General features: G+C 40.3%; 1 protein-coding gene across 2 annotated transcripts in view; it reads right to left on the reverse strand.

The window, feature by feature from the left end:
• The window catches only part of MKLN1 (muskelin 1), a 172,911-nt gene that overhangs the window by 90,343 nt on the left and 59,330 nt on the right, over nt 1-23,238 (reverse strand). The window contains exons 5-8 of one of the 2 annotated variants that reach the window (XM_054015895.1): nt 22,259-22,368; nt 14,861-15,053; nt 7,234-7,311; nt 6,194-6,259 (exon numbers count right to left, since the gene is read on the reverse strand). In XM_054015895.1, coding sequence (XP_053871870.1) covers nt 6,194-6,259; nt 7,234-7,311; nt 14,861-15,053; nt 22,259-22,368 — 447 coding nt within the window. Of the gene's footprint in view, nt 1-6,193; nt 6,260-7,233; nt 7,312-14,860; nt 15,057-22,258; nt 22,369-23,238 lie in introns of those variants that run through there. The other variant, XM_054015903.1, reaches the window with a different exon arrangement.

Below are 23,238 nucleotides of genomic sequence, written 5' to 3' on the forward strand. Positions count from 1 at the left end.
TCTTCCCCTAAAAAGGGACAGAAAATTGTCCTGCCTCCCATATAAAGAGTGATTTAAAAATAGGTCCATCTTACAGGAAAAAATGGAAATGGAAATTTTAAACTGTATGTGCCTGTGGATGTATAAAGTTATTGCCCCTGATCTAAGTCGGGCATGACCTGGTTAATGAATATACTTCTGTACAGCTATATTAAGAGTGTTCTGCTCAGGGCCGGCTCTAGGCACCAATAGAGGAAGTACGTGCTTGGGGAGGCACATTTTAAGGGGTGGCATTCTGGCCGCGTGTGCGGCGGCAAAAAAGCTGGACCCGGCCCTGGTTCTGCTGTGGTGTTTGACTGGAGTACTGTCTGGTCCTGAAAAAGATTATCTTACCTTGAAGCTACAGTTATCTTAAGCCAGGAAGGACATTATGGATTACAGTACGAGCATCAGACCTTTTTGCACCATGCATATCAGACTAGATTCTTGGGATACAGAATAGAGTTGCCCGTCCCCTCCAAGATGCTCCCATGTGTGAAAAAAAATCCAAAAAACCCAGAAAGCAGCACTACACAAAAAGAATAAAGTAATTTTAGCCTCCAGCTTCACTCACAGTGTAGCATTAGAGCAGTCCAACTAGTTTTAAAAATATTTTTAATATCATCTGATTACCTTAAAGGAGAGGTAACCTAGTAACCCACAGAATCTTTAGTTAACATATTAATGTATTTATCCCCTTTCATCTCCACCCATAAAAAAAAAGTCTATTCCCAGAAATACCTGTAAGAGGGCAGAGTTAGTGTTGACTTGTCCTGCAGGACTAAATTGTTAGAAGCAACATACCAACATCATACTTGTCCCAACAGAGTAACATAAGCTTCAGTATTCTATTTTAAGCCTGCGGACCGTGACGTCTTTCACTTTTGCTGGCTCATTTTTATTGGAAACTCAGCAAGAGCAGAATTGTAGATAAGCTACAAAATACACAGTTGAAAGCAGCAAAGGTTAGGCCTGGGCATCAGGTAATAGGGGTTTGTTCCCGACACTGACTTACTGTGAGACATGGAGCAAGTCACTTAACCTTTCCCTACATCAGTCTTCACAGATGGTAATGAGTATAATGCCAATCTTTGAAAGTCACTTGGATCCAGTGATGAAAAGTGCTAAGCGCCAATTATTATCCCCTCTCATCCCCAGGATCTATGTGATAACAGTTCAGCAAGTGGGGCAAGGCATATGTTCCTTTTTTTTTTTTTCCTTTTTCCATTAACATTAGGCATGCGTGAGGCTGCCTAGAGAGACTAGCTTCAGTTTGTAAAATACACCCCAAAACCATGCCTAGCCAAATTCCCACACCTTCGATAAATGGGCCCAGCACAAAAAGAAGCTTGAGCAGCCATGAGTAGAAGCAGCAGATTTTACAACACAAACAGTATCAGCAACCTTCCTGGCCTTTTCATGAGCCAAATTAAATACCAGAAACACCCAGAGCAAAACTTCCTCATGAGCAAAACCACCACCACATAAAACATACGGACTTTGCAGACCCGAGCAGGCCCTGGAGCAAAACTAAGTACAGCCTCCCAAGGAGCCTACAGGAAATCTCTTCTCCAGAGCTGTAAGATTGATCCAAAGTTACCCTCTGTCACTAGAAGGCATAAAGCTTGGCGGTGAAATTGACTAAAAGAATGGGAGGAAGTCCAGTTCTCCCTGAAAACAAAAGTACATGTGTTTGATTTAGTGAGTTACTCGGTAGTCAGTTTAAGAAACTGGAAGACTGACTCCGTTTCACTGCGTTATTTAATATCAGAATGATCATAGGTCAAAGCCTGAGCTAGTCAACTTGCTCTGAGTAAGGGAGGAAGAATCACACTTACCAATGCAGTCATTCCGAAAATGTTTAATACATTTTATGTCAAAATGCATATATCCCTCTTCTTTGTATCAGCATCACTCCTGCGGCTTTGAAATAAGCACCCGATCTTGAAAACTATATACTATATAGCCACTAGAGTGCGCTTCACAGCTTTCATTTCTCATGGTAGTGCTTCTTCTCAACACAATCTCTAACAAGAAAATTTATCCTCATAGATCTTCCTCAGATTCTTCTATCTCTCTCCACGAAGAATGTTTGCCAGCCTCATACAAATGGAGTACTTCCTCTCTGGGGCAATAATTATATATTGGGTGACAAAGGTTTAGAACTTTATCAAACCAGGAAACCATAATAAAAATTAATGGTGAACAAGCAAGTTATTTTTCGGGCTGTCAAGCGATTAAAAAAATTAATCACGATTAATTGCACTATTAAACAGTAATAGAATACCATTTATTTAAATATTTTTGGATGTTTTCTACATTTTCAAATATACGGATTTCAATTAAAACACAATATAAAGCATACAGTGCTCACTTTATATTTATTTTTGATTACAAGTATTTACACTGTAAAAAAAACAGAAATAGTATTTGTCAATTCACCTAATCCAAGTACTCTAGTGTAATCTGTTGACCATGAAAGTTCAACTTACAAATGTAGAATTATGTACAAAAAAAACTTCATTCAAAAATAAAAATGTGAAATTTTACAGCCTGCAAGTCCACTCAGTCCTACTTCTTGTAAAGCCAATCGCTCAGACAAAGAAGTTGGTTTACATTTGCAGGAGATAATACTGCACGGTTCTTGTTTACAGTGTCACCTGACCAGGGCCGGCTCCAGCTTTTTTGCTGCCCCAAGCGGCGAAGGAAAAAAAAAGAAACGGATTGAGCTGCCGCCGAAGAGGAAGAGACGGAGTGAAGGACCCGCCACTGAATTGCCACCGAAGACTAAAGCGGAGCATTGAGCTGCCGCCAAAGAGCTGCCAAATACCCCGACGTACCGCCTCTTTCTATTGGCCGCCCCCAGATACCTGCTTCCTTCGCTGGTGCCTGGAGCCAGCCCTGCACCTGACAGTGAGAACCGACGTTCTCACGGCACTGTTGTAGTCAGAATCACAAGATATTTATGTCCCAGATGCACTAAAGATTCATATGTCCCTTGATCCTTCAACCACCATTCCAGGGGATATGCATCCATGCTGATGACGGGTTCAGCTCGATAAGAATCCAAAGCAGTGTGGACTGACATGTTCATTTTCATTATCTGAATCAGATGCCACCAGCACATGGTTGATTTTCTTTTTTGGTAGTCCGGGTTCTGTAGTTTCCGCATTGGAGTGTTGCTCTTTTATAACTTCTGAAAACATGCTCTACACCTCGCCCCTCTCAGATTTTGGAAGGCACTTCAGATTCTTAAATCTTGGGTCCAGTGCTGTAGCTATCTTTAGAAATCTCACATTAGTACCTTCTTTGCGTTTTGTGAAATCTACAGTGAAAGTGTTCTTAAAATGAACCGTGTGTGCTGGGTCATCATTCGAGACTGCTATAACATGAAATATGACAGAATGCAGGTAAAACAGAGCAGGAGACATACAATTCCCCCCAAGGAGTTCAATCACAAACTTAATTAACGCTTTTTTATTTTTTTTATTTTATTAAAACAAGTGTTATCAGCATAGAAGCATGTCCTCTGGAATGATGGCCAAAGCATGAAGAGGCATACGAATGTTTAGCATATCTGGCACGGAAATATCTTGCAATGTTGGCTACAAAAATGCCATGCAAATGCCTGTTTTCATTTTCTGGTGACATTGTAAATAAGAAGAGGGAAGCCTCATCTCCTGCAAATGTAAACAAACTTGTTTGCCTTAGCGACTGGCTAAACAAGAAGTAGGACTGAGTGGGCTTATAGGCGCTGAAGTTTTACATTGTTACATAACTGCACTCAAAAACAAAAACAAACAAATAAAAATCTACATTTGTAAGTTGCACTTTCACAACAAAAAGATTGCACTACAGTACTCGTATGAGGTGACTTGAAAAATGCTATTTCTTTTATCACCTTTACAGTGCAAATATTTATAATAAAAAATATACACTTATTTCAATTACAACACAGAATATATATGAAAATGTAGAAAAACATCCAAAATATTTAATACATTTCAATTGCTATTTTATTGCTTAAGAGTGCAATTAAAACTGCGATTAATCGTGATTAATTTTTTTAAATCTCATGAGTTAACTGCAATTAATTGACAGCCCCAGTTATTTTTAAATGTATTCTGTCCTCATGCCCATACACCTTAACTTGTTACAGCCTTCAACTCCCTATCTATACACCCACAACCAATATAGTCACCTTCAGTTCCCCCAAATCTTCAATAAGCCCACATTCCTCCTTGCCCCTCAAGGGGTATCACACTGTAGCTGAGGGTATGATTTGCAGCTTGCACAGACATACCCATAGTACCTTTAATCTAGCTAGCCTGCTAAAAATAGTAGTGAGGATGCGGGAGGCAGCCTGGACTTCAGTGCAGACAGCACGAGTACCTACCCAGAGGGGTGAAACAGGCTTGTGCAGCCTGCATTGCCACGTTCTCACTGCTATTTTTTGCAAGATCGCTAGATTAAAGCTGGTGCACGCACACCTACACAAGCTGCAAATTGCAGCCCGACCTGTAGTACAGATGTACCCAAAGGCTTGGCACTCGCCCCTCTCTTCCCACTAACTGCAAGTCATCTTTATTACATTGTATTAATTGTATGGATTAGGTGGGGGAAAGAAACCATGTTTGTTAGGAGTATTTAAATAAGGAGTTGAGGGCAACACGAAGTCTTCTGACTGGTAACAGCAAGGTTAACCAGCAATTGGAGATACACCTCTACCCCGATATAACGCGACCCGATATAACATGAATTCGGATATAACGTGGTAAAGCAGTGCTCTGGGGGGGGCGGGGCTGCACACTCTGGCAGGTCAAAGCAAGTTCGATATAACGTGGTTTCATCTATAACGCAGTAAGATTTTTTGGCTCCCGAGGACAGCGTTATATCGGGGTAGAGGTGTAGTGTATGTTATTACATATCAACCTATCAAGATATGGTCAATCAAAACCCTGACCATCCTACTTGTAGCCCCCTTTCCTCTATCTTTTGACAGACTAAATTCTTTGGGGCAGGGACTGTACCATTCTTGTGTGTTAACATGGAACACAACACTTTTTTTCCTCCATAGCAGTGCACACAAAGTAGCTACAGGGTAGGGATTTGTATATTTATTACAATTAGATAGCCACAGTGAAAAAGTTGTTAAAAGGAGGGAGAAAAATTGTTCTTAACCTCTGAGGATAGGACAGGAAGCAATGTTAAACTGCAGGTTTAGGCTGGACATTAGGAAGTTTTTCTTAACTGTCAGGGGGGTTAAGCACTAGAATAAATTGCCTAGGGAGACCGTGGAATCTCCATCATTGCAGATTTTTAAGAATAGGTTAGACAAACACTCATCAGGGCCGGTCCAGATAATACTTAGTCCTGCTATGAGTGCAGGGGACTGGACTAGATAACCTCTCGAGGTCCCTTCCAGTCCCATGATTAGGCAAGCGGGTTTGGGGATTTCCTCCAATACTTCCCATTCTCCGTCCATTATACTCTAGTTTAAATAAATTACCTAAATAATTGAAGCCAGCGTGATTATACTGCATTATTTTGACAAATAAAATACACTGAATTTTGCAGAATTTTAAAATATTGTGCACAGTTTTTAATTTTTCAGTGCAGAATTCCCCAAGAGTAAGTTCTTAGAAAAGAGGGGCTCATAGCATATGGCCAATCATTTAATAATAATAATTAAAAAAACCCGATTGGTTTAGTTTTAAGATCCCCAGGTCCCTTTCTCAGGAAAAAACCCTGGCTCTTAATCAGAAGGTTCCTAGGTTATCAGTGAGTGTTAGGGACCAGTAACACTTGGCCAGCAAAGGCTGATATTGCTTCCAGTCGTCAGACCTGCAGCAGATAGGGGCGGAAAGGGCACCCATAACAGACCCTCCCCCAACCAAAAGATCGGATCACCTATGGAAGAAGTCACTCCTGCATCACCAAAACAAGCAGCCTGAAATCTAGAAGAGTGAAGTAGGGCTCCACAGAGGGAAAGCAGAATAACAATCAGATGCACTAAGAGCAGAGTTTTGTCCCAACACTAATAGAAAAAAAGAATATACAAAGGAACAAGATATGTTTGCATATTTATAGCTGAGCTTGTATCAGCTCAATATAATTAAGTCCCAAAATAAAAATAGGACAGAACTTTCTTCTTAAAGAATAAATGACCATTCACCTGTCTGTACATCAATGACCATCTGATGGCCTCCTCTCATTCCTGGTCTGCTGTCCTCTCCATCACCTTGTGAAAGACAAAGGAAAGATTTTCTATTATACATGATTTTTCTAAAAAATTAGAATTCATTCATTCATGCCATACAACCTGAGCAGAGGCAGCACAACTTAAATAGCCCAGCGTTCTTCAAACATTCAAAATATACATAGCAATTATCTGGAGAACAGCATGTTTATACTCAAAGCAACCAAGATTATTTTTGTATTGTATTGCTTTTTGTGTCTATCTTCCAGAGAAGAAACATTGTCATGTGTAAATCAGTGAACACAATGCTCTCCATCAGTACAGGGAGTGTCTTGCAAGAGGAGACCTTAACAGACCCTGGATGTGAAAACATATCCTCAGGTCCATAAAAACTGTTGAGCTTAAACCAACCTTTGCAGCCCCCAACGCTGGGGACAGCCAAAGGCTAATTCAGCTCCCAGCATGGTAAAAAGCAGCCTCAGAACTGCTTGAAGACAAGTCAGCTGGAATGGCACCTTAAATGATATTCCACCACCCCAGAAAAGCCACCTTGTATAACTTTTGGTTTAAAGCTATTGTTCTGTGAACGGTTCCTTACTGAACTGTACATTCACATACATCATTTTAGTATCTGAAGATAAATGCATTGTGCCAGAGTGAAAAGTAAATGACATCAGCTGCACCTGTAAAAAGCAGGACTAAGCTGTCCTATAGCCTCCCTTTTATCACCTTCATGCACTGTATCCACAAACTACTATAGTGGCAATTACTAATGCATGGGTAATTTTAAGAAGTGTCAGGTTTCAGAGTAGCAGCCATGTTAGTCTGTATCCGCAAAAAGAACAGGAGTACTTGTGGCACCTTAGAGACTAACAAATTTATTAGAGCATAAGCTTTGCATCCGAAGAAGTGGGCTGTAGCCCACGAAAGCTTATGCTCTAATAAATTTGTTAGTCTCTAAGGTGCCACAAGTACTCCTGTTCTTTTTTAAGAAGTGTTTCCATTTAGACTCTTACCTTTGGTACTTTTGGGGATAATCTGACCCCAACGCGGTTTGTATTCCTGCTGACTGATGTACTGATTGAACAAGCCATCTGCAAACACAGAAAAACCCACTTATTGCTGCTTGTAATGTTTGCACTTACATTATGCTGTAGCAGAACATTTTCAGATTAAAATAAGATGCTCTCACTCAAACCTAACTGCTACTCTAGAGCTCTCTTTGAACTGTCATATGCATGTCAGTTACTAATAACATTTTCATAAACCATACCTTATTCAATTTGTATTTTGACAAAATAAAAAGAGTAAACATTAGCCACTACATCAATCAAGAATCAACCTGGCCTGACTGCCATGTCATGCCAGTTATCCATAAATCTCTAGCCTGGCATGTTTTAATTAAGGATGGGTTCCTATTTCCATTATTTAAACAAGAAGGGAGGAAGTTGCAAGTGCTTATAAATTCAGGCATTTTAGCTCATGTTGAGCTGAAACTGGGTCAGATGGCATCTCCAGAGCTTCATCTAAGAGAAAAAGGTAAAGCAGTTGTAAATGCTGAGAAGAAACAAACAGGCATTGGATCAAAACAGAAAAGCAAATTAGTCTTAAATCCCATCTCTCCCCTCAGCTTACCTGAGGGCATTTTTTGTTGGTGGCTTTTTTCTTTTTTTTTTTTTTTTTTTGAGAAGAGGGGGCAGAGACACAAAAAGGGGACTGGGCTTTTGGGGCCCCTGATAAAAAGCAGATTTGTACAGGGTTAGATTATATATATGCTTCCTGAACCACAAGATGAAGTTTATAAATCTAAACAAAAAACTTTAAACACCCACTTGTTCATCCCTACCCATTTTTTTTTTTTTAAGTGTGGAGACTGTCAGTCCTAGGAAGGGAGGTGGGAGTGGAGGGGGGACTTTTCCCCATTCAGGAGCCCAGGCATTTGACGGTAAGGCAGGGACTTTAAAAGTTATGAACTTAGTTAATAGGCATCCTCTTCCTAAAAATACAGCTGCAAATTCAGCTGTGTATTACCTACCCCAGATGCCTCTAAGTGGAAAAGTTAAAATCAAAACTGTATAAGCTCTTAATTATGTGTAGTACATGATGAACTTTCGCCACATCATATTGTTAATTTTTTTCTGGTCTTAATTTGTCAGGACTGAGATCTAAGTTTAATTAAAGGCTTAATTCTGCAAGTCAATGAGTGCTTCCTGGAAGAGGCTGAGCATTCTAAGGTTCTGAAGTCTGGTCTCCCCAAACACTACACATCATTTACAAACTCAAACAAGAGTTACGTTGGACAATTCTAGCTATAAAACTTTCAAAGGTTTTCAGGCATTTTGACTTGCTCCAGAGATACATGCACAGTATATGTTCTATTATTTGACACTGGTAAAAAATTCCATGTTAACAGAATCAGTCCCATTTTACTAGCCACAAACAGGTAGGAAAAAAAAAACACATTATTTTATGGAACATTAGGATGGATTGGTCTTCAAGAAAGGAGGTAAACAGCAACATCAATCCCTTTGGCAGCAAACAGATATAATTGGACACATAGAACAAGAGGATGAATTGCACCATATGACCTGAAAAGGGTGGTTTAACCTCTCCCCCATACTCAAAACCCATGGACTGCACTTGTCAAGACAACACTTCTCCCCTACTGTGCCTTCAGCTTCTTTTAATAATGCTTTTCTTCCTCCATGGGACACTGGTTTGGAGATATTCCAGCTCTATTCCCAGAAATGTTTCTTTCAGCTGGGAGCAGTTCCACATTCATTCTATTTGCGCTATAAATCAGCAGTGGCTTGTTTTGGAAGCTGAACCACTCACTAGTGGTTTGGCACATAGGTAGAAGGGGGCCTAGGTGGATCTCCTACCCGGTATCTGATCTATTCTAGTACCTTGCTCCTAGTTCTTGTTTTATCAACTAAGCTGACTTGACATGTTTGAAGAAAGAGACAACATACTGCATAGGCCCTGTGGAGGATCAGATCTAGGTCAGATTAGGTTTTTATCATCTGTTTCCAATGAAATAGTAACAGTGGTTTAGAACGATATTTTCAACTCCACTGCAGAAACAATTTTAAGAGCGCCTATTAGTTTTAAAGGAAAATCAGATTCCAGAGCCCATGAGGCCTTTCACACAGGTCAATGACCATGTCTGCTCTACAATTATGTCCAAAGAAGATGATTTGTTATGTATCATTATCTATTAACTCCTTTACACCTACACTGTGATGTATTTTGCATATAGTAACATCCATCTCCTAGAGATTACAGGTTATTCATCAGTGAGGTACAATTTACTAATATTAGAGACTTTATTTTGTCAGCCAGTTGAATGTTATGTAGCAAGAAATTTTACAGAGTAACTGAATGAAGGGAGTATGTATGGCTTAGTATTACCCCTCAAAACTGCAGTGTGTCTGAAATTTCCAGGAAGATTCAACCATTCCCTTCTGATGCACCCTAAGCACTTTGAGCACAGTCAACTGTAAGACAAGACTTCTGGCTAGTGACTTAGTGGATGATCAAACATCAGATATTGACATGAAAAAACAGCCAGATGAAGCACCTCCTTGAAAAAAAGTGAAACCAGAACACTACCTGTAGCTTGCACACACAAATCTAATCTGTAAGTACCTTTTGGAGTAGTTTCATGCAGTTCCATTAAGTAACTTGGATTCTGCATTTGCTATACAGGAATATTAACCAGACTTGTCTGTCAGAGCGTAGGCTGTCTGGAAGATGCAGGAATGAATCCAAATGTGAGGTATTTGAGCTACATCTAAGAAGCAACTGAGATTTAGGGAACCTTTTAGTTTTGAGAGGAAGTCAGCAAGTTGCCAGAGTTTCAATATGCTCATTTTCTGAGCATAGTGCGCATGAGGAAGTCCTAAGAATCTGTGGGAAGAGTGTGACTGCCTGCCAAAAAGTTCTCAAAAGAAATTATCCAGTGAGGTAGGGTGGAAGACATCAGTGTTCAGTACTAGCAACACCAAAAAAAAAAAAAAAAAAAAAATCCACTTCTACTTCCACTAATCTTCCTTCTCATCCATGCAGACCCATTCTTCCCGTCTAATAATACAGTGACGGCCTGCAAGAGGTATGGCATGTCACATTTTTAAACCTAGCATTACAAATATTTGCCCCCTTTTTTTAAGTCAATTTGTGCTAAACTAACTCTGTGAGGCATCCCTGTTAAAGAAAAATGTAGTGGTGAAATGAGGATAAGGCCATGAACCTCAAGATCAACGTGAGGTCAAAAGTTCATATGCCCAGGTTTAGGCTATGTAATGGCCAGGAGAGTTCAGAGTCTCTGAAGGCCTTGAAAGTTAACTGGGCATTTGTATATATTTCTCTTTAAATGTACGTTTGTACAGCACTGAAAGTATATACACAACACTATACTGACCAAAACAGTTATTTGGAAAGCTAATACACAGGACAAGAATTCAGGAATGAAAAAGCCCCAAACTCTGCATATGAAGAAATTATTGTAGAAAGGTTTCAGAAAAGTTTTAAGCAGGGAACTTGAGAGTGAGGTGTATGAAAAGGCATTTCAAACACAGAAGACAGCATAAGAATGTAAAAGAGCATGGTGAGCAGGTGGTGGTAGAAGTCCAGAATGAAACATGGTAGACCAGAATGAAGATGTTTGGCCTTGAAGGCCAAAGAGGAAGGATAGTCCAGTGGTTCAGGGCACTAGCCTGGGACTCTGGAAGTACAGATTCAATTCCCTGCTCTGCCACAGACTTCCTGTGTGACCTCAAGTAAGTCACTTAGGGTAGGTCTACACTTTGCTTACCGCCGGACCCGGAGGTAAGCAATCGATCCCGGAAGTGCTTGCCGTCGACGCCGGTACTCCAGCTCGGCGAGAGGAGTATGCGGCATCGAGGGGGGAGCCTGCCTGCCGCGTCTGGACCCGCGGTAAGTTCGAACTAAGGTACTTCAAATTCAGCTACATTATTAACGTAGCTGAATTTGCGTACCTTAGTTCGAAATGGGGGGTTAGTGTGGATCAGGCCTAAATGTGCTTCAGGATAATACTACTTCCTTACTTTACAGGGATGTTGTGAATATAACAACACAGAAGTAATGCGGCTACATGAAGAAGGAAAGCTAGATGGAAAGATAGGTGAAAAGTGGGATTAAGGAGCTGCAACTTAATGTGAAAGACAGGGGAAGCCAGCGAAGGAGTTCAGGCGTAATGTGGTCAAAGCAACAGAAGGGGAATCAGTAAAGAATAGGCAGGGAGTAATGCAAGTTACACGTAACTGGGAGCTTCAGTTAGCCAAGTATTGGATAATAGGATTATATCGTAAAAGTACTGAAATCAGATTTATAATACTCCTTCAGAATCAGTGACAGAATGTAGAATAGCATGTGTAAATAAAAATTCATGCTAAATCATTCAACTAGATTGCTAGTGAAAGGAATAGCTCACTCTACAGTTATAATAAACTGGGACAAGAACAAAGGACGCAATACCATAACATGCTTAACATTGCAGGTATCAAGTTAACGGCTGTGTCTACGCTACCACTTATGTTGGTATAACTTATGTCGCTCGGGGTGTGAATCAGCCACCCCTGTGAGGCAACCTAGTTACACTGACCTAAGTGCCGGTGTGGACAGCGCTATGTCAGTGGGAGAACTTCTCCCATTGATGTAGCTACCATCGCTCGTTGGGGATGGATCAATTAAGTCAACAGGAAAGCTCTCTCTCTCTCACACATCAGTTTAGAGCAGGTACACTAGAGAGCTTACAGCGGCACAGCTGCATCAGTGCAGCTACACCACTAAGTTCTCCAGCAGAACCATAGCCAGGGCCGGCTCCAGGGTTTTTGCTGCCCCAAGCGGCAAAAGAAAGAAAGAAAAAAAAAGCCGCAATCGCGATCGGCGGCAGCTCCACCACGCCGCTTTCTTCTTCGACCATGTAGAGGAGCGGACTCACACCTGCGGCGCCTCCTGCTGGTGACTTCTTGGAATTAGTTCTTCCAGCATCCTGGAGCGCCCCCTGCAGGCTGGTGATCCACCTGTACTCTGGCCCCGTGTCCCTCCCAGACCCCGGTGCCCTTGTATCTGGGGGGACTGCCCCCTGGCAGTACACCCCTCACTACTAGGGTCTCCCCTCCCCAGGGAACCCCCACCCACTATCCCTACCTCACCTCAGAATAAGGCCACTGCCAGTCACCAACTAGCCCCTGCCCCCTAGGATAGACTGCAGTATAGGCCACTCATCACAGGCCAGGAGGGTTTGGACCTGCTGCCTTGGCCTAGCCCTGGGCTGCCCTCTGCAACCCCCAGGACCCCTGGCCTTCTCCTAGGCCACAGTCTGGAACTTTCCAGGCTGGAGCTCCTCAGCCTTTCCCCAGGCCTGCTCCACTCAGGTACCCTGTGTCTAGCTCACTGCAGCCAGGCCCTTCTCCCTCTGAAGGCAGAGAGACTCCTTGGCCTCTGGCTCCCAGCCTTTTTATACAGGCCAGCTGTGGCCTGTTTGGGGCATGGCCCTGCTGTGGCTACTTCCCCAATCAGCCCAGCTTTTAGAGCTGCAGCCCTCTGCCAGGGCTGTTTTAAGCCCTTCCAGGCAGGAGCAGGGTAACCACCCCGCTACAGGCGGCAATTCGGCAGCAGGTCCTTCCCTCTGAGAGGGACCGAGGGACCTGCTGCCGAATTGCCACCGAAGAGCCCGACGTGCTGCCACTTCCCCTTGGCCGCCCCAAGCACCTGCTTGCTGGGCTGGTGCCGACCCTGGCCATAGCCTAACGCCAGGTATACATCAGAAACTTTTGCTAACAGTGTCAGTTTACATGTCCTTTTTTATTTTAAGCAAATTTCTGTATTGGCAAAAGCCCTCGTGTAGACGCAATTATACTAACATAAAAGTGCTTTTCTCAGATTAGTTTATTTCGCTCAAGGAACCAGCATCTAACACTGGGAGCATTTGCCAGTATTGCTTTAACAGCAAACCTCTTCTAGTGTAGACCTGGCCTAGAGCTAGAGCCAGAGTTTTTTGCACATTGCATAGGTGCAATTGAAGCAAGCAATCAATTGTTCAAGGCCATTGCTCTATGCCAAGAGAGGTCAGCAGCCAATGCAAACCTGACATTTAAAACTGTCAGGAACTAGGCAGGTTGACTGTTCACCACAAAAAAATTGATTAAGCTGGAAAGCAATGGTGATTTGTTAACCAGTGAAATACTGGATCTAGGAATCTGCCATACTTGTCCTTTGCCAATACTTCTATACCTGGATAAGTGGGAGAACACTGCAGCAGTTATGAATCATTTGTTCAAGTAAGAGAAAGTACTTCCTAGAAAAAGCACAATCTAGAAGACTGGAGAAAACAGAGCAGTCCCAGAGGAGTGGAAAGTAGCACAGCAAAATCCCACACAGTAAACAGAACATGCTATTTGATATACTTGATTTATAAAGGAGATACAAACTATGAGGCTATCTTTAGTTACACATCTTTTTACTCCCACTGTACCCCAGGAACCAATCACTACTTTGATAAAAACTGCATTACTGATGTTGCCAGCAGGCACATAAACACAACTTCCAGAAGTGTGTATTAACAGTTATTACAAAGCAGGAGAGAGGCGGAAGCGAAGTTGACAGGGGAGCTGCGGCCGTCGATCCCGCACCGTGAGGACGGGAGGTAAGTCGATCTAAGATACATCGCCTTCAGCTACGCTATTCTCGTAGCTGAAGTTACACATCTTAGATCGATCTCCCCTGCCCCCAGTGTAGACCAGGCCTAAGTTTCACCTAGACAGAGCAAATGAACATAGAGCACAATACTGAGAGTCAGGAATTGCTGAATTCTAACCATGGTTGTGCTCCAAACTTGCTGTGTAGGGCAAAGACACTTCAACTCTGCTACTCAAGCTCCCTCTGCACTCTAAATAATGCTCTAAATAAGGGTTAACCTTAATTTATTTATAACGAATCTAGCCACTGGGCCTAGGCTCTGACTTTTGGAGCAGTTCTTCCATTCCCACCTCAGGGTCTTCCTGTAAGTGGACTCCTATTACAAGGCATATTGTCCCTACACCCAGTCACAAAACCACTGCCCTCATTCAAATCCCTCCCAAAATATTATTTCTGCTGTGTTGCCCAACTAGGTAGGTTTAAAAAGAACAATCCACTAAATTTAACAAAATCCATCATAATGAAGAGATGGCCTTGCTAATTGGTGAGTCTTACTGAAATCTTGTCATTTCCTTACACTCCTCCCAACTTCTTTTGTTTATTACCTTCTCTTGTAATGTTATGTCTGGCTTTAGATTGTCAGCTATTTGGGTCACAGACCTTGTCTTCACTTGTTCCTGGAAGCACCTTTTAAACTCTGCCGAGAGGGGCAGGGGGGGACGGCGCTCCAAAGTAATAGTAATAACAAGGGAAAATGTTAGTAAGTCTTGTAAACCTTTATTAACTCTTCTCGCGCAGAGAATACTTATGTGTCCAGCAAGAGTTTACAAGGCATCATGCTTCAGATACTAAATAGCTACCCTTACATAATGCAAAACAAAAGCTATCACAATACAGCTGTGTATATTTTAATGGACATTATGGAAAGAGTTTATACATCAATAGGCTTTCCAGACAAGATACTGCTTTGAATTCACTTACCATTTACAGCTTTTTCTATCAATTCTTCACAAGCATCAAAGTCTCCTTTCAGCACTAGTTTGTCATGCAGATCTGTCAACATTGGGTGCTCTAGCGCAATCTTGGTTTTCTTCTGCAGTGATTCAAAAGCCTCAGTGTAGTTGTGCTGGCGAAAATGCTTTAGACATAGACGAATGGCTTCCTGTTCACGGTACTACTGGAACACAAGAAAACCTATGAGAAGGGTAGATTTCCCTGGCTGGTACTAACAGGAATTTCTTACAAATTTGTTGGGATGGCAGGGAAGTGGAAGCTCTCGTAAATATTGCATATGTTAACTGTTCATAGCCTACAAAGCTATACTAAATGTAATATACTTTCCACGGCATCTGCCTCTCAAGGAGATGAGACAAAACATTGTGCTATTTCTTTCTTTAAGATGATTTCATTTTTTGATACAGTTACAAGATGTGATCACCACAAGACCAAATCTTTAAAATCACTGCCATTCCTTTTTTAGCTCTTTGGTCTTGCTGCTGAATTCTACACGAAAATGGAAAAAAGTGGAAAAAACCCTTCACTCCCAAAATTATGTAAGCGTCATACAATCATAAATTATATAACAAAATACTTTAGAACAGTAAGTAGGTCACAGCTTCTCTAAGCGAAAGAGCATAAGGAAAGAGTATTAAACAGGAATATAGATAATGTTTTCACCCCTCAGCTGCCACACACACACTCACACCATTAATTGCCATTACTTGAAATCAAAGACAAAGCATGAAAACCCATAACCTCAAAAGCTCAGCTGTCTTGCATAACTGTATTTGGAAAAAAATGGTGTACATGCCAAAACTAGCACTGCAGGCTATTCCCTCACACCAACTCTTGATCTCATGCCCCAGTATATCAATGCTGCCCACCTGCGATCCAACAGTGCAGGATTTTGACACTAGGGTCTGGAGGAGATCCAGTGAGTTACAGTACCCAAAACTCAAAAGACAGCATGCAGCGTCTGAAAAAACTACCGTTTTAGTTGTCAGAGAGGGGGAAGATATATAATCATTAGGGCTGTCAAGTGATTAAAAAAATGAATCACCATTAATCGCGCTGTTAAACAGAACACTATATAAAAAAGATTGAATGTTTTCCACATTTTTAAATATATTGATTACAATTATAACGGAATACAAAGTGTACATTACTCACTTTATAGTTATTTTTATTATAAATATTTGCACTGTAAAAATAAAAATAGTATGTTTAATTCACTTAAGTACTGTAGTGCAATCTCTTTATCATGAAAGTATCACGTGGGGAGGGATAGCTCAGTGGTTTGAGCATTGGCCTGCTAAACCCAGGGTTGAGAGTTCAATCCTTGAGGGGGCCACTTAGGGATCTGGGGCAAAATCAGTACTTGAGCCTGCTAGTGAAGGCAGGGGGCTGGACTCAATGACCTTTCAAGGTCCTAGGAGATAAATAAATAGGATATCTCCGTTAATGTATTTATTTAAAGTTTAACTTACAAAAGTAGAATAATGTACAAAAAAATAACTGCACTCAAAAATAAGCCAAATGTAAGACTTTAGGGCTTACAAATCCATTCAGTCCTACTTCTTGTTCAGCCAATCGCTCAAACAAGTTTGTTTACATTTGCAAAAGATAATGCTGCCTGCTTCTTGTTTACAATGTCACATGAATGTTAGAACAGGCGTTTACATGGCACTCTTGTAGCTGGCGTCACAAGATGCCAGATGTGCTAAAGATTCATATGTCCCTTGATTCTTCAACCACCATTCCACAGGCCATGCATCCATGCTGATGATGGGTTCTGCTGAATAAGAATCCAAAGCAGTGCGGACGGACACATGTTCATTTTCATCAGTCAGATGCCACCACCAGAAGGTTGATTTTCATTTTTGATAGTTCGGGTTCTGTAGTTTCCACATAAGAGTGTTGCTCTTTTAAGACTCCTGAAAGCAGGCTTCACACTTTGTCCCTCTCAGGTTTTGGAGGGCACTTCAGGTTCTTAAATCTTGGGTCCAGTGCTGTAGCTATCTTTAGAAATATCACATTGGTACCTTCTTTGCATTTTGTCAAATCTTCAGAGAAAGTGTTCTTAAAACAAACAACATGCTGGGCCATCATCCGAGACTGCTATAACATGAAATGTATGGGAAAATGTGGGTAAAACAGAGCAGGAGACATACAATTCCCCCCCAAGGAGTTCAGTCACAAATTTAATTAATGCTTCATTTTTTTAAACAAGCTTCATCAACATGAAACCATGTCTTCTGGAATGGTGGCCAAAGCGTGAAGGGGCATCTGAATGTTTAGCATATCTGGCACGTAAATACCTTGCAATGCCGGCTACCAAAGTGCCATGCGAATGTCTGTTCTCACTTTCAGGTGAGATTGTAAATAAAAAGTGGGCAGCATTATCTCCCGTAAATGTAAACAAATTTGTTTCTCTTAGCAATTGGCTGTACGAGAAGTAGGACTGAGTGGACTTGTAGGCTGTAAAGTTTTACATTGTTTTGTTTTTGAATGCAGTTATGTAACAAAAAAAAAATCTACATTTGTAAATTGTGCTTTCACGATAGAGAGATTGCGCTACAGTATTTGTATGAGGTGAACTGAAAAATACTATTTCTTTTATCATTTTTACAGTGCAAATATTTGTAATAAAAATGAATATAAAGCAAGCACTGTGCCATTTGTATTCTGTGTTGTAACTGAAATCAATATATGTGAAAATGTAGAAAAGCATCCACAATATTTAATTAATTTCAATTGGCATTCTATTGTTTAACAGTGCAATTAAAACTGCAATTAATCACGATTAATTTTTTTTTTTGAGTTAATCGTGAGAGTGAACTGCAATTAACTGACAGCCCTAATTATCATTAGCTTTAAATATGCTAATAGCAATAATTAGAGGGAAGGAATTTAGGGTGACATTTTCCAAAGTGTGTAAGCAACTTAGCATACCCACTTTCAATGGGACTTGTGCTCCCATATCTCTTTAATGAGATTACAAGTTTGGTTGTAAGGCATGTGACTAAAGTACCACATGACATTTTGATTTAAAAAACTGGAATACAAAATTAACTTGGCACATATGAAGTGGATTAAAAGATGGCTAATTAATAGGTCTCAAAATGTAACTGTAAATGAGGAATGATCATAAAAAAACAGATGCATTTCTAGTGGGATCGTGCAGGGATCAGTTCTTGTCCCTACACTATTTAACACAACCTGGAAGAAAAGAAAATCAGAGATAAAGTTTGCAGATGACACAAAAATTGGGGGAGTAGTAAATAGCGAAGAGAACAGATCTCTGATAAAGAGCAATATGGCTCACTTTGTTTGCTTGTGCCCTGCTTGCTATGTATGTTTTAATATGGCTAAATGTAAAAGTATACATTTAGGAACAAGAATGTACACCCATACTTACACGATGGAGGATTCTATCCTGGGAATCAGTGACTCTTAAAAGATTTGAGAGTTGTGGTGGATAATCAATTGAACATGAGCTCCCAGTGTGATGCTGTGATTAAAGACCTAATAAAATCCTTGGATGCATAAACGGGGATATCACGTAGGAATAGAGAGGTTATTTTACCTCTGTATTTGGCAATGGTGCAACTGCTGCTGGAATAGTGTGTCCAGTTTTGGTGCCCCCATTTCAAGAAGGATGTCGATAAATCAGAGAGGGTTTAGAGAAGAGCCATGAAAATGATTAAGGGGCTGGAGAAAATGCTTTACAGTGAGACTCAAGGGGAACAGTCTCTTTAGCTTAAAGAGAAGGGTAAGTAGTGATTTAATCACAATCCATTTGTGCCTTTATGGTGAACAAATATTTAATAATGGGCTCTTGAATCAAGCAGAGAAAAGTAAAACATGTTCCAATGGCTAAAGTTGAAATTAGACCAATTCAGATTATAAATAAAGGTGTGATTATTTAAAAAAACTGATTAACCATTGGAACAATTTACCAAGGGTCACAGTGGGCGCTCCATCACTGGATTTTTTTTTTTTATTCCAATTTAAAATTGCAGGTATGCTTTTGTTCAAAAAGTAATTATTTTGGTCAAGTCCTATGGCCTGAGTTATACAGGTCAGACTAGAGATCACAATTGTTCCTTCTTCCGTTGGAAGCTATGAATAAATCACACAGGCACTTTTGAAAATCCCACCCTTAGCCTTTATTATTGAGAAATATGCCAGCTTTATTGAATTTGATTTGGGGGTTTTTCATTCACTATTAAAATTTCACCTTTTTGCCTCTTAAAATGTAGGTATTGAATATGGATAAATTTTATTTTAAACATATTTTTAGTAGGTGAAGTCAGTTTCTGTATTTTAGTATATATTCAAAATGCCTAGAGTTGGATGAATTTTGACAATTTTTTTGAAAACTTTAAAAAAAAAAGTCGGTCACTGTCCCTTCAATCTTCCATCAACATTAAATTTTGTGACAAAAGGTTTACAAGTGGAAAGAAAATATCTACAATAGTCATAAGTGCAGTGTTTATCATTCTTAATCCAAAATTATTTACAACAGTCATCTGTGAACTGGTAGTTACCTGAAAATGTTGGGAGTGAATGTTATCTGTGACTTCAAAAATCAACTACCAACACATATGTGAAAGAGATTAAGTTGTGTGCTAACAAAAAACTCAGAACACTTAGTGGAATATGCAAATAAAGCAAGGAGATCAGCTTCACAATATAGCTGAATGTATGAAAAAACACAGAATATCAGGGTTGGAATGGACCTCAGGAGGCCATCTAGTCCAAACCCCTGCTCAAAACAGGACCAACCCCAACTAAACCATCAACTTAAAACCTCTAAGGATGGAGATTCCACCACCTCCCTAGGTAACCCATTCCAGTGCTTCACCACCCTACTAGTGAAACAGTTTTGCCTAATATCCAACCTAGACCTCCCATACTGCAACTTGAGACCATTGTTCCTTGTTCTGTCATCTGCCACCACTGAGAACAGTCTAGCTCCATCCTCTTTGGAACCCCCCTTCAGGTAGTTGAAGGCTGCTATCAAATCCCCCCTGACTCTTTTCTTCTGACTAAATAACCCCAGTTCCCTCAGCCTCTCTTCATAAGTCATGTGCCCCAGACTCCTAGTCATTTTTGTTGCCTTCCGCTGGACCCTCTCCAATTTGTCCACATCCTTTCTGTAGTAGGGCACCCTCTCTGGACGCAATACTCCAGATGTGGCTATATATACAAACCATAACATATACCATCTTGGTTTCTAAGAGTTATGATATTGTTTAGAACTTTAAAAGTGTTCACTCGTACATCAGTAAAATCCACCTAGTTTTAAGGTGAAACTTACATAGAAAATTTCCTAAATTACTCAAGTTATGGAAGGATAAAAAAAGCAGACTGGAGCATATTCAACTCCCTAGTTTAGTCATAAGGCCAAATTCAACCCTGGTGTAACTCCACTGAGGGCATGAATACATTTGATGTATTTAGTCCATAAAGACTGAAATTAATGTTGGATGCTAATTTTGAGGGTCAATATTTACAATGAAATGCCCCTATGAGCATAAATGGTTATTGTAAAACACCAAGCAGAGGTCCAGCACAGCTTTTATTGGGAAAAGCTACGAGTACATTACACACTTTATATATTTCATTGTCTCCCATCCTTCATATGATGCTCATCTTCTTAGACTGCAAGATCTTTTATACATGGACAGTGACCACATCTCCACTGGTACAGCATCTAGTACAACAGGGCCCCATTCCTGGTTGGGGCTTTTGGGTACTATTATTAAGACTTTACTTAACTTGCAATATTTGTGGAAATTGTGGATTCCGCAATATTAAGCTTCCATCGCAGTTTTGTCAGTGGAAGCCCTCACTCTCAGCCCTGGATGGTAGACAGCGGAAAATTGCAGAAAAGTAATAATGGACCTTATTATTTGTGGTAATAAAGTCCATTAATGTCCATTATTACTTTTCTGCAATTTTCCATGGCTTGTCTGCAACTCAGCTGCAATTTTTTTTTTTTTTTTGACAATCATCCCACAATTCAAGTAGCGCCTTAATCATTAAAGACTATTTTTTACACAACTGTCAAGGTTTAAGTGGATGAGCCACACTATAGCTGTAGATTGGGTTTTAATAAACTTCTCATAATTAACAGAACAGGACAGGGAGACAAAAACAAAAAATCAATCATGTTAAACAGTCCACTGCAGCTAACTTTAAAGTTTAAGTAGTATCAAAAGTGTTCTACTATTCACTGGCAAATGCAGGAACGAGAACAGGAAGTATAGTCAAGCAAAAGCAATCTAGAAAAATGCTCTGATGTTGATGAGTGTGGTTAATTGAACCAGGAATTCTGGAGAGGAGTTTCATTTTTTTTTTTTTTTTTTTTTTTTAATAAAACTTCATTTAGAGTCCATAAAAGCAACAGGTTTTGAGGCTGACCTATCAAAGTAAAGTATTATAAAGACGTAATGGCAACATTGAGAATTCAAGGACCTAGTGACAGGAAGAAGGACAGATGAAAGGGGAGGTGAAAAGTTGCATGGATTACTATTTGGATTGACCTTTATCAACCGTTCTTGTTTCGGAAAAGAGAGGAGGTCTGTGTGCACAAGTGCATGCACACACACATACTTTGTTGATGTTTTCTATATAAACTGCTCTCTTGTACACAAGACTTCAAACGACCAAATCTCACCATACTGACCAAAGACAAAAGTGCGTATGAAAACGTGTACATCTACATACACACATTTGTCTTGGTCAGTATGACGAGATTTGATATTACTCTATAAGAGAGCACTTTACATGGAAATGAACGTTGAAAATCACCACCAAGATCCTTATATGTTTAAGCTTGAGTGTTTTGTCCTGGAACATGTTTGCATTATAGCAGTGTCCTAGAACAGCTCATGTCGTCCCTCTCCCACCATGCTAAAGCCTATGCCTACAACTGTCCTGGTATGTGTAAGCCATGCTTCACTAGTGAAAACCAAATACAAAATACAAGTCCACCTACTTCAAATAACCAAGTGTTCAAGTGTATACAAGACCCTTTAAAGAAAGGGTAATATAGGGGAAAAAAGTTACTGGAAGAGGGTGCAAGGCAAAAAAGAATCACAATTTAACAAATCTGCCTCAAATTCCATAGACTCACTGGTACACAATAAATCATACAAATTTAAAGCACAGGACAGTTTCAGAAAGTCTGAATTCAAGCTTCTGCACTTGCCTTTATATATATATATATTTTTTTTTTTAAATGCTTGTTTAAACAGTTGATATCTGCGGAACAGAAGAGAAATAGTACAATTCCACAAGAGTAAGTTTTACAGTGTTTTGAGATTGTGTTTGCTTTGAGAGTGGTGCAGTCATTTTAAAATGCAGGCCTACCTTGCTGTACCAGTTGAGGCAGGGTTGGACCACATCTGGATCATCAATGCCATTAAGTTCAACATACCAGATACTAAAATTGAAGCTGGGCCCCCATGATAACAGTGGAACTGGAGGGGGAGAGGGTGGGGAAAAAAAAGAAAGGTACATAAATGTAAAATACTTGTTAGATTATTGATCAAACCTACAACACTATTTCAAAAGAATGCATTTTTAGCCCAAGGAGAATAATGATTTAACAATAATAAAATTCTCCTCCTTTACACACAAATTTTTGGTTATTGATTTTCTGTAAGGTTAGAAAATTTACCAGCCATACATCATATTAAGCTGTGCCTCAAAACAGCTTGCAGTCGGAAAAGAAAAAAAAAAGATGAAGACAGCAGATCTTTACAGTCTAGATGCTTGCACACAGGTGGAGAAAAGGAGGGTCAGAATGCTGGAATCTGAATACAATAGCTCAAATGGCCAATGGGTACACTGATGGATATTACATAGGCAAATTAAGGGCAGTACGTGATATTTTAAAAGTGTGTGGTTTATTTCATTTTTGCCAACAGTAGAAACACCATCCCTGGTTAAGGAAGAGGATATCAAGTTTGATTATTTTTTACTTTACATGATTTGCAACATCGTCTTGGAAGCTTGGGAGGAAAAAGTGTTGTGCTTTTTCCAGGTTCACAACTTTCATCCATACATTATTTCTATCTAATTGCATATGAAACCAATTTGGCTTCCTGGTAGTTGACTTCCACAATTGCGTACCTCTCCCCCTAAAACTCCCCCCATCAAATATTATTACTCTTTCCCACCCCATTTCTAACATCAGGGATGTCAGGTTAGCTGGCAGCCTGCTTGGGGCTCCTCTTGTGCCCGCACCTCAAGTTTGGGCAAACACACTGGAGTGACATAACTTCACTGGATGTGGCTTTTCCCTCAACAGCAGGCAGTACTAGTAAGAACTACCACCACAGCAAGTC

The sequence above is a fragment of the Malaclemys terrapin genome, chromosome 1 (assembly GCF_027887155.1).
Source record: "Malaclemys terrapin pileata isolate rMalTer1 chromosome 1, rMalTer1.hap1, whole genome shotgun sequence".
NCBI classification, from domain to species: Eukaryota; Metazoa; Chordata; order Testudines; family Emydidae; genus Malaclemys; species Malaclemys terrapin.